Source organism: Delphinapterus leucas, chromosome 15 (genome assembly GCF_059928025.1).
Source record: "Delphinapterus leucas isolate spDelLeu-1000000601 "Yukka" chromosome 15, BTC_Dleu_Yukka2, whole genome shotgun sequence".
Classification (NCBI taxonomy): domain Eukaryota; kingdom Metazoa; phylum Chordata; class Mammalia; order Artiodactyla; family Monodontidae; genus Delphinapterus; species Delphinapterus leucas.
Genome location: NC_143143.1, coordinates 52,457,672 through 52,470,059, shown reverse-complemented (window position 1 = coordinate 52,470,059; position 12,388 = coordinate 52,457,672). Strand labels below are relative to the sequence as shown.

The 12,388-nt window shown below is 39.3% G+C and overlaps 1 protein-coding gene across 1 annotated transcript in view; it reads right to left on the bottom strand.

Annotated features, from left to right (window-relative positions):
- Positions 1–12,388, bottom strand: part of TMX4 (thioredoxin related transmembrane protein 4) — a 44,859-nt gene that overhangs the window by 20,671 nt on the left and 11,800 nt on the right. The window contains exons 3-4 of the mRNA XM_022556469.3: positions 7,130–7,175; positions 5,368–5,496 (exon numbers count right to left, since the gene is read on the bottom strand). Of these exons, the coding sequence (XP_022412177.1) occupies positions 5,368–5,496; positions 7,130–7,175 (175 nt within the window). The remainder of the gene's footprint in view (positions 1–5,367; positions 5,497–7,129; positions 7,176–12,388) is intronic.

Below are 12,388 nucleotides of genomic sequence, written 5' to 3'. Positions count from 1 at the left end.
TTACATCATATAAAAATTTAAATTTCATTTAAAAGTATCAATCGATAGTGGTGTTGGATTCACATTAGCAATCACTACATGATCAAAGAGAGTGCTTTCCTTTGCTTTATTACACAGTTATTTCTATTGAGTTAACTACTCAAGTTTCAGACTGCTTTATTTTTTTTCTCCAGGTATACTCCTTTCTTTAGGGCTCCTAAAGCTTCAAACAATTGTTCCTTCCTATCTTTAAACTCAGTCCTGTCTCAGTTTAATTCAACATCTATTAGCAGACATTGATTTCAATCTTATTCTTCTTAGCTATTATTATGACATACAGGGAAACAAAAGAAGCATCAAAGCTTAACATTTGCCAAGTGTTTTTTATTTATTAGGGGCCATGATTAGCACTGAATCTCAGTCTTCAGGGAAGAGCTGGGAAAGTGAAAAATATGATCTCATCTTCCATTTAGAGACTAAAAAGCCTGCTGTAAGTGGGCTCTGAGTGATGCTAAGTTTAATCACTTGGTTAACCAGTGATTGAGACAGACCTCTCCAGTGGAAATGCAGTTTTCCCTTGGTAATGGGTAGGTCATTTGTGGGGTGATATGTTGGCACCATACAAATACCCATTACCCCACAATCTTCTGCCCAAGAGTTTTACAAGTATTGATGACAATGGCCCTGGTCGGCCATCATGCTACTTTCATGCATCCACTCCACACGATTCCTATAACATTTAATAAACTGTAATATTATACTTATGTTTGGTATTCGGAAGGCATCTGAAGTTGTATGGCACTTAATTTAAAAGGCTTTAAAGGCCTGTTCAGCAGTCACTTGTTAACAGCAGAACTATAATTTTATTAGCACCAGCTTCCAAGTCTGTAGCGGTTCCCAACTTTGGCTGCTCCAGAGGAACACGAGGCTGCCCCACAGGAACACGAGGCTGCCCCACCAGTACCCGTGTAATCAGAGTCTCTAGGATGGCAGCCAGGGGCCAGTAGTTTTCAAAAGTCCACAGGTGATTCCCCTGGACAAGCAAGGATGCAAACCACTGCTCTCAATCATAGTAATGGCACTTCTTACCACTTCAAATTCAGAAAGGTAGAGTTTTGGTGAATCAATAAGCTGACTTTACAGTTCTCTGAAAATGTGAAGAAAGTGCAACACTGTCAGTTTTCACTAGAAAACTAGTGCTCTTGAAACTCATAATTCCTTAAGAAGAATCCAACATCACAGACGTTAAGCCACACTGCATGATTTTTGGGAAATCGAGTCCAGAATAAGGCATGTTTTCTGCCCAATTCTCAAAGAGATCACACTAATATTGTATAAGTGATTAAGAAGGGCCCAGACCTGGAATCCACGACAAAGAAATGAAGCTGATAATTTGGTGGAGGGAGCAGAGACGGCAGCAGCCTAATTTTGCCTACGGGGTCCAAAAGTGGCCTTAAGTAAGTTTCCCTCAGAGAAGAAACTGACATCATCGTGAAATACTAATGATACTCAGATATTTCAAATCTATCCCTAAGCCATTTTTTTCAACCAGAAATTTACTGCATTTCCCAAACTACACAAAAGTAAAAGTTTCAAGTAAGAGCCCAACCATCAGTCATGTCCATCTTTCTGCAAAAGTCACACAAAAGGATGATGGAGAGAACATCTTTATAACAGTTACACACTTCAAAACCACAAGCACCCAACCCAAGGGTATGTTAGCTAGAATTATGTAAGATTCACCTTTTAATTGTGTCCTGTGTCCTGCCAGGTCCAGTAAGGAGGGCTCTCACCCAGCTGGCAGGCCAGGTGTGACAGTCAGGCGCCTCCTTCCCCCATCCCCACCCCTGGCCCCCTGCCTACTGATGAATGTCCCTGAAGCTGAGTGGTGAGACGTGGGAGCAGACAAGTGGCCCAGGTGGACAGCGGGAGGAAAGCCTTGTTTGTATGTTATAACAATGACAGTGATGCTCATGACAATGGGACTGCTCAAGCTCAAACCATGTCAACAATGCGGATACAGAGCCTCAGCAAGACTGAAGACATGAGAATCTATTTGTTGGCCCTGAGTGGGCAGCAGCCGGAAAGTGAAAGTGCCAGTGGATCCCTCTCCCTCTCCTCTGCATTACAGCTCCCATCTTACCTGGTCCATCACAAGGAGGGAGGCTGGGTCAAAGGGTGGCCCAGAGTGGCAGGGATGCCAGGAGGGGACAGAAGGAGCTCTGGGGTGAGGAGTGAAAAGAGAGAAAAGTCTCACAGGCACTCCAGCCACCAGCTGTCAGAGGTTCTCCAGGCCAGGCCAAACTACAGGAAGGGAAGCCCCGAGCAAGGGGAGCTGAAACCTGAACACGGTCAAAGTGATGACTGAAAACGCTTAATCCCTCTGTCAGTCAAAGAAAAGCTGCTGTGTCTTCAGTCCCCATCACTAAGGAGGCCCAGCACATTATTGGATTCTGGGTACTGGAGAAAAATGCATGCCTCATTAAAGAGGTCTTGCCAATCACAAGGAAACAGAGCATCCATGGGTACAGTTGCCTGGTCCTGGTATCTCAGTTTGGCATGGAGGGGTGGCAGCTGCTCTTTGGGGGAAATCTCTCTCACTTCACCTGAGACAAAGCTGCTGGCAACAGTGTCTCCATTTAGAGGCTCCCCTGAGTGCCTGAGGGAGCTCTCCTAAATGCCACCAGTGATGTGCATCACAGCACCGCCACTGTTCAACCTCAGCACCCACTCTGCATGGCCACCAGTGGTGGCCCCGCTCAGCAGGCAAAACTCAAGGCCATTCTCACTGCAATAGGATGAGGCCAACCTGCAATACGGACCTCAACCACGTCCCTCAGGAAGAAGTTAGAATCTTATTTCAGTCTATTATCTATTGAAACCCGCCCAAAGCAGCTTAGAGCAACCTGCTAATTTTTGTCATCACCAATAATCAGGGGGATAAAGGCCACCCCACTAGAGAGACCACTCCCACTACCTGCAGCCCAAAGGGGCACAAGGCACTTCAGTTAGGTTTTGCAGCCCCCATTCCATTGGTCTGGGTGGGGTCAGATGGGTATAATAATAGGGTATTGTATTTATGATTTTTAAAACGAGTTCTTACCTTTAACAGAATGACACATTTGGTATCTCTTTCAAAACAATTGATTAAAAAAGCTATAATTTGATGATTATAGGTGGGTAAAGGGTACATGGGGGTTATTGTACTATTTTCTGTACTTTTATGTATGTTTGAAAGTTTCCATAATAAAAAGTGAAAAAAAAATTGAGTTCTTGTACAAAAATATAGAACAAAGTGGCTCATACCATTATGATTTGTGTATGATTCATACTTGTTACAAGCAAAATAACATGTTGCCTTAAAATACTACCAGAATATAATAAGGAAAAAAATGGAAATGGATGAATTCCTAAAAATGCCACACATCTACTGGTAGCTACAATTTCCAAATTCAATACATCATTCCCAAGATAAGTTAAAAGGCAAACATTTTGGGCTTCACTGGTGGCACAGTGGTTGAGAGTCCACCTGCTGATGCAGGGGACACGGGTTCGTGCCCCAGTCCAAGGCAAACATTTTAAAAGGAAGGTCTGAAAAACATACATTTTTCAAAGGATCACCTGCAAGTTTAAGAATTAATTCCAAGTTTTCTACATTCTCAGAACTCATAAAGTCTCAAAAATCCTGTGGATCAGTCCCTTTTCCAGCCCACTTTCTAACCTTCTGGAATATGAAACCCATACACCATCCAGTGACACCTCCAATTAACAGCTGGGTTGCCACGCTATACTTCTCGGCTGAAGGCCCAGATTCCTACCCAAACACCTTGCGCCACCATGGCTGCTTTTTAGCAAGGTCTGCAAGGTCCAGTGACTCAAAATTTCCCTCAGTCTCCTTAACTGGCTGCGGCCATTTTGGCAAGCTTGTCTCATGATGACCCCTGCAGGGGCTCGGCGCGGTGGGACGTGGAGTGGCAGGCACACTGCCACCGGCGCGAGATGGCTTCCAGCATGTGGGGCAGATGTTTAAAACATATTTTAGATCTACCCATTCTCTCCATCCCCACTGCCACCACCCTGATCTGCACTGACACCATCCCTGGGCTAGACTCTGAGACAGCCTTCTACCTGTCTCACCTCTCCACATGGCCTTCTCCACTCTCTGCTCACCGCGTGCGCTGCTAAACATCCCAGCTCCTCACTGGCCACAGGCCTGCATGATCTGCTTCCTGCCCTCCTCGCTTTCTCAGTTTACACTCCTCTCCCTCCCTTTCACTGGCCACCTTTCTGCTCCTCAACACACGGAGCTCTTTCCGATTTGGGGCCTGTGCGGATGCTATACCCGTTCCTGGGAATGTTCCTCCCCTGCTCGTCACCTGGCTGGGCCATGCTGTCTTTAGATCTCACTTGCAGTCCTCCCCTCAGAGCGACCTCTCCTAGCCCCCATCTAATGTCTAATGCAGGGCCACGCTCCCACAATTAGTCCCTGACTTAGTAAAGGTTTATTTTTTGTTTTTTTCTGAACAGTCCTTATCTAGACTATGATTCTTTACATCCCTAGTTTTTTTCTTAATCTGTCTTACTTTAAGTCACCCGAGGAGAGCAGAGGGGTCACATCTGTCTTGTTCACTGCTGCACATCTAGCACTTGGAACAGTACCTGCATAAAATCAGTGCTCACATATTTGCAGAATGAAATGCCAGAGATGAGCTGCTTTTAGAATAAGCCATGTATTTCCTGTAAATGCTACCAGATTACTTATTCCTGAAATATGGCATGATTTGACCCTATTTCAGCAGGGATAGTCCTTACACTTATATATACTAATATAAAATTAATTACAAATATGACAATTCATTCAAAATTAAAACTGTGAAAAAGTTATTATGGCTTGGCCTTATCTGTCTCACCAAGCATTATACAGTTTGCCATTATGGCCAAAAGTTACCCCAGCAGTATTCTGCTAGGCCGCCAAAGACACCATCAGTCTTATTTTCCACATGGATACATGAGCAATTCCTTCATGAACTATAATTCAAGAAACAGTTGCTCCTCTATCTTATGAATAATTTATACGGAAGGAAGGATGGTAAATGGTGTTCACCATATTTTGTAAAGAGAAAACAGGTGACATGGTGCAAAAGTTAGAGGAGAGGATTTCTGTAACCCGCCTGAATCTGGGTACTTAATTCCCAGTATCCTAACAACCAGCTGAAACATATGTGGGTCACAAAACCAGAAACACAACATGGGCCAAGCATAGGCATGTGTAGTCTGGGTAACCAGAAGTGAATATGAAGAAAAATGTAGACTGTCAAGTTCTATGGGTTGTTAACTTGAGACCATCTGTTCTATTAATAACACCTTGTCATTAAAAAAACAAGTTACGTTAGAGAAGCCGGGGATTTCCAGCCAGTCAGAGGCTCAACTGATTGCCACTTCTTCTCTAAGATATAGTTCTGCAGGTCTTCATAGATTCCTGGGCCACGGTAACGGCGGAATATCCCATCTTTTGCACTGTAAATTATAAAAACAAATAGAAAATAAATCCATTAAAATATCAAGTATTACAGACAATGAAAATCAAAATAACTATTGGTTTTACATGTGAACTCCACTCTGAATTTTAACTTGGCTCAAATGAAGAAAAAGAAATGTTATAGTTAGGTATAAGTCAGAAAGCATGCATAAATACTTATCTAGTACAAATGAGGAATTCCAAAACAGAAAGTATTAAATATTCTATTTTATTACTGCACAATTTGTGCCTATAAGCAAAGTCCTTGGCACTGTCTAATCTGCCAAGTTACTTTTTATTATTTTTGCAACCAACTATTCCAATTTTTCTCTTATAGCAGCAAAACAGCAATTGTTATCAAGTTTTAAAAAATTGTATCCACATTTCCAAATCTATGTCATCCAAGTCCCTCCCCTGAAAATTAACAAAATGCCTCTTAGTCTCACATACGCCTTTCGTCTTCCCTCCCTCTCGCTTTCTTGCCAGTCAAGCTTCCTAGAGGAGGAGTCTACACTTGCCATTTTCTCCTCTTACATTACTCATTCAACACTCCTGCAGTCGGGGGTCCTGCGTCCATGACTCCATGGAAACTGCTCATATTAGAGGTCTCCAATGACTCTTAAGTGCCGTATCCATGGAGCACTTTTCTGCCATTTTTCCTGGGTGGGTCATTGGCACTGTCCACTGCTGAGCCTCCCTTCCCTTGGCTTTTATGACATGAGCTCTCTGGACTTCTTCCTACTACTCTGTCCATCCCTTCTCATTTCCACACTCCCTGTTTCCCTTTGCAGATATCCTAATGGTGGTCAACTCAGGTTCTATCCTTGACCTGCTTCTCTTCCCAATGTATCTATTTCTCATTGTCTATATTTCTACTGTTATCTAAACCCCAGTATGTATCTCTAGCCTAGATCTTTCTTAAGAGCTTTAGATCCTGAAATCAAGCTATCACCTAAACTTCCCCATTTGGAATTAGCATAAACCCTTCACATTATCTTCTCTATTCTGGCCTCTATCTTCCGAACTTCACCTTATTCTAACGGCTCCTCAAAAGCTTTCACTAGTTAAGAATGGCCCATTGGTAAGTCATCACAGGCTCCTTCTTCCTTATGGCTAATCAATCACCAGTTCCAATGATCCCATCTCCTATGTATCTCCGGAATCCATCCCTTTCTCCTTCCCCCCTCTCACTACCTAAGCCTCTCTAGCCCCATCACCCAGGATGATCCAGCTGTACCCTATGGGCCAGCCACAGAGAACTAGTTACAGTTCTCTGAAGGTTATCTCCTTTTCTCCCGGGCTTTTCCATGATACATCCTCTATCTGGAAAGGCCTTCTCTACCTTGCCTGCTTAACCTATTCCTTCCTATCTATTAAGAATCATCCCATCTTTTACATCATCAGAAAAATCTCCTTTGACCTCCTCACCTATTTGCTACTTGAAATTAGGTTCCTTTCTCTGCAGCACCCTGAGCATCCCTCTCTTCTAATCACTATCATTCAGTGCAGACCAGTCTTTCTCCCTTCAAATGCTAAGCTGCATGAGTGACGGTTATGGAAAACAACTTAGAATACTGGTACACATCTACTGATTTCTAATCTTTGTAAAACCAAAAAATTATTTGAACTTACTGAAAAAATGCTGGGAGGGTAGTGACAAAGAAGCGGCCACTCAAACCTACAAGAAGCATAGACAAAAAAGTTACAAGTCAAACTCAGACTAAACCAAGCATCTAACTTAAGGTGCAAGAACAAACAGCCTTGAGCTTGTTCTTACAACCACATTAGCAAAATCTTTCCCATTACTGAATCACATTTACTATTTTTTTAAAATAAATTTTTACCCATTTTTATTTACCTAATACTTTCTAGTCATGACATACAACTTGCTTATCTTTGATGTGTTAAACTAGAGTTTTCTGGCTTGTGTAATACTTAGAATTATATGGTGGCTGAAAGGATAGGTATTAGAGACATGCAATCTGGGTTAAACAACTAAATTCTCCATTTACTAGCTTTGTGTCCTTAGATAAATTACTTAACCTTTCTGAGTCTTGGCTACCTCATCTATAAAATGGGGATATAAAAGCCTAACTGAATTGTTCTGAAGTTATATTGGATCATTATATCAAGTGTGTAGCACATAGTAAAGGACTCTAAATAATAATAGGTATTATTACATCAGTCATACATTTAAAAAATAATAAGGAATACGAAATAAGTTATGTATAATCTTTGCACATTTATAATATTTGCAAGTACTGTCAAGGGATTCTATATACATTAAATAGATTTTTTTCAATTTCTCTTGGCAAACCTTTACTGAACACTAACTACATATCAATTGTTATGCCAGGTACATGTGAAGACAAAGATAAAGAAAACCCTTAGTCACTCAGCAAATATTTACTAAGCACCTTCTTTGTTCTGGGCACTGTGATAACTATTCAAGATATAGATAAACAAAAAAACGCGTACAGTCTAGTGGCAGAGGGAAAAACTTAATCAAAATAATCACAACCATGACTACAAACAGAGATTGATGATATTAAGGGGCATGCAACAAAAACCTGAATGATATAGGAGTAATGAGCATAATGCTCTTTAAATGTTTACAAATAAATAATGTTTATGTGGGCACCAAAAGTGAGTAAGCCTGGTTCTGGCAAAGAGAAGCAAAGCTGAAGGCTATCTCTGGCCAGCATGGAAAAATGAGACATTATTTTCACCTTTCTCAAAACTTCTGCTTTTCCCATTGAAGAACAATCTGGACAAAATCAAATAGCTATTCAAATAAAGTGGCTCAAATTTTACATCTCTCCTGTCTCACCTGCAATTTGAAACACTGAAGCTTTACTTTTAATAACACGGGAAATTTGCTTATATCCATTCTATAAGTTAAACCTATATTCAGTATAATAATTATTAATTAATGATGAGTCTTCCAAAAAAACAATTACTATTTTTTTTCTGATATCAAACAAAGAAGACTCTAAAACATCCCTATGGCACTTAAAAGAAAAGATAGTATTCTGAAGGTAATAAAAATCAATTTACAAAAAGAAACATTTACTACATACACTTATCATTGTACATCTGGGGGGGAAAAAAAAAGGTTGTACTGGCAGTTGCAAAAACACATGTGACCTGAGAAGTCCACTGAGGATTTAACAAGCATGTTCACCTCTAACATTGTTTGGAAATACAGCCCAGCAGGGGAACAAGGGTATTTTTTAATAAATTTCCAATGCTAAATTACTAGGGGAAAAAGCATTGGTAATCCTAAACTATTATATGCTTTAAGCTTAAAATAATTATTGCAAACAGTTTCATCTCATTTCTCTCCTAGCTAGAGATTCTTATGACCATTCAAAAATTTTATCTAAGGAGTTACAGTATTAAGGAATTATGCTTTGTGTATATGGCCTTTTAAAGTAGAATGAACAAATAGCATCCCATCGCTACCTCAAGTTTCTATTTAGATTTCATTTTTATCAGAATAAATAGGACTTCTAATAAATGTTAGGTATCACTGAAAGCAGTACTTTTAACTTTTTCCTTAAAATCCTTCATGTGATCTTGGTCATCATTGGCCATGGCAATAAATAAAAAATAAATACATCTTTTTTTTTTTTTTTTTTTTTTTTTTTTGTGGTACGCGGGCCTCTCACTGTTGTGGCCTCTCCCATTGCGGAGCACAGGCTCCGGACGCGCAGGCTCAGCGGCCATGGCTCACGGGCCTAACTGCTCCACAGCATGTGTGATCCTCCCGGACCGGGGCACGAACCCGTGTCCCCTGCATTGGCAGGTGGACTCTCAACCACTGCGCCACCAGGGAAGCCCAAAAATAAATCTTAAAAGTAGTTCATAAAACATTAAATTATACAAAATCTTAAAAGTAGTTCATAAAACGAAAAGACAACCCTCAGAATGGGAGAAAATATTTGCAAATGAATCAACGGACAAAGGATTAATCTCCAAAACGTACAAGCAGCTCATGCAGCTCAATATTAAAAAAACAAACAACCCAATCCAAAAATGGGCAGGAGACCTAAACAGGCATTTCTCCAAAGAAGACATACAGATGGCCAAGAGGCACATGAAAAGCCACTCAACATCACTAATTATTAGAGAAATGCAAATCAAAACTACAATGAGGTAACACCTCACACAGTTAGAATGGGAATCATCAGAAAATCTACAAATAACAAATGCTGGAGAGGGTGTGGAGAGAAGGGAACACTCTTGCACTGTTGGTGGGAATGTAAATTGATACAGCCACTATGGAGAACAGTATGGAGGTTCCTTAAAAAACTAAAAATAGAATTACCATATGACCCAGCAATCCCACTACTGGGCATATACCCAGAGAAAACCATAATTCAAAAAGACACATGCACCCCAATGTTCACTGCAGCACTAAATGCCCATTGACAGAAGAATGGACAAAGAAGATGTGGTACATATATACCAATGGAATATTACTCAGCTATAAAAAGGAACGAAATGGGTCATTTGTAGAGACATGGATGGACCTAGAGACTGTCATACAGAGAGAAGTAAGTTAGAAAGAGAAAAATATCATATATTAACGCATATATGTGGAATCTAGAAAAATGGTACAGATGAACCATTTGCAAGGCAGAAACAGACACAGATGTAGAGAACAAATGTATGGACACCAAAGAGGGAAACTGCGGGGCGGGGGTGGTGGTGGGATGAATTGGGAGATCAGGATTGACATATATACACTAATATGTATAAAATAGATAACTAATAAAAACCTGCTGTATAAAAAAAAATAGTTCATAAAACACATTAAATTATACAATATGAATTTCCAGATTAATGAGCCAGCTTACCTGGGGTTAAACTCCACTTCTGCCTCTTAGTTTTTAATATGAGACAGTTAATTTAAACTCTCTGGGCTTTAGTTTTCTTATTATAAATGGGCATCACAATTTCTATCTTGCAGTATTGTAGTATTAAGTGATTTTATATTTATATAGCACATAGAAAACAGGGTCTGACATATAAGTACTTAATAAATGTTATTAATTTCTTTATTTAAATCTCTGATTCAAAGTTAGAATAAAATAAAGATGTAACAAACACTAGTTTAGTCTTAAGTGCTTTGGAAATTGTGCCTTATTTTGGATAACATAACTTAAAATTTTATAAATAAATGCACCCATGAAAATCAATGCGAAAATAAAAAAGAAACACAGTGATGGATGGTCTCTGAGATTTCTGCATCTTTCTCGTTCAGGCTAGACGGTACAACAGCACACTTGTTCCCCAAATGGCTACATTAAAGGGTATAAGAAATTTATAGTTTTTGATATGAATGTCTTCTAATTTTTAATACTGATACTATGAAATGTTAAGGGAGACCTTCATCACCTGAAAAGTTAAACCATGACCACCTTGGAACACAGAAGCACCATGTAAGGTTGTGGCTTTATGATTTAAAAACAAGTACAGATATTAAAGAATTATAACAGGGCAGCAGCTCATTTCAAGGTTTGCATAATGGTTCAGTGACACAAACTTCAGAAAGTATGGAAGAAACAAGCACACCTCAAATACTTAAGGAGACATCCCAAAATTTCTACGGTACCTTTTATACTTTAAGGGTAACTTCCACTTTAAAATGAAGACTGCATTGCAGCATAAAATGACATTAATCCAAAATGCAGAAAAAATTTTAATTTCTTATTAGCAAGCTTATCTTAAACACATATAGCAAAAGAAAAAGAAGAATTAAAGATTAGAGAAATAAAATTTATGGCAGGGAACTAATTTCATATGCAAAAGCACAACAGAAATTATTTAAATTTAATATTAAGAAAATGGGGACAGCTACTAGCTTTTGTTCTATCATTTATTAGCTGTGTTATTTTAGGCATGTTACTTAACCTCTCTGAGCCTCAGTTTTATGAGTAATAATATATAAATAGTTTGTTCTTCCTAGGATTATAATGAAGCTAAAATGTATGTAAGTGCTTAACACAATTACAGGCTGAAGTAAATGCTGCTAAATGTTAGGTTTTTTTTTTTATTAATTTTTATTAGAGTATGGTTGCTTTACAATGTTGTGTTAGCCTACATTGCAGAACAAAATGAATCAGCCATACACATACAGATATCCCCTCCCTTTCATACTTCCCTCTCATTTAGGTTACCACCAGGCATTAGGCAGAGTTCCCTGTGCTTTACAGTACGTTCCCAGCAGTTGTCTATTTTATACATAGTATCAATAACGCATATGTGTCAATCCCAGTCTCCCAATTCCTCCCTCCCCACCCCTTTCCCCCTTGGTATCCATACATTTGTTCTCTACGTCTGTGTCTCTATTTCTGCCTTGCAAATAAGATCATCTATACCATTTTTCTAGATTCCACATGTATGAGTTACTATACGGTACTCGCTTTTCTCTTTCTGACTTACTTCACTCTGTATAACACTCTCTAGGTACATCCACGTCTCTACAAATGACCCAATTTCATTCCTTTTTATGGCTGCGTAATATTCCACAGTTAGTTATTATCACCAAAGAGAGAAGTAGAAGGAAAACAATTAAAAAAAAAAAAAGTAGAACTAATCTTACCTTTGAAATTGAAATAAAGTTGTCAGTATAATAGAATACAAAAGACTAAGTTTTACAATTATAAAATTAAAATATCAACACTAACTAAAGTACAGTAAACTAAATTGTCTTCTATAATAAATTAGTGGCTTTAAAGACAGCACTTATTCTTGACCATGGTAAGGGTCTGGTTTACCTCTCATCTAGTGCAACAGCCATGGGTGTTCTCTGAGCAGCTGCTCTTTTCCTGTCCTGGACAACTAAGCTCATCCACATGGAACAGAAGGTTCAAGTATATACTC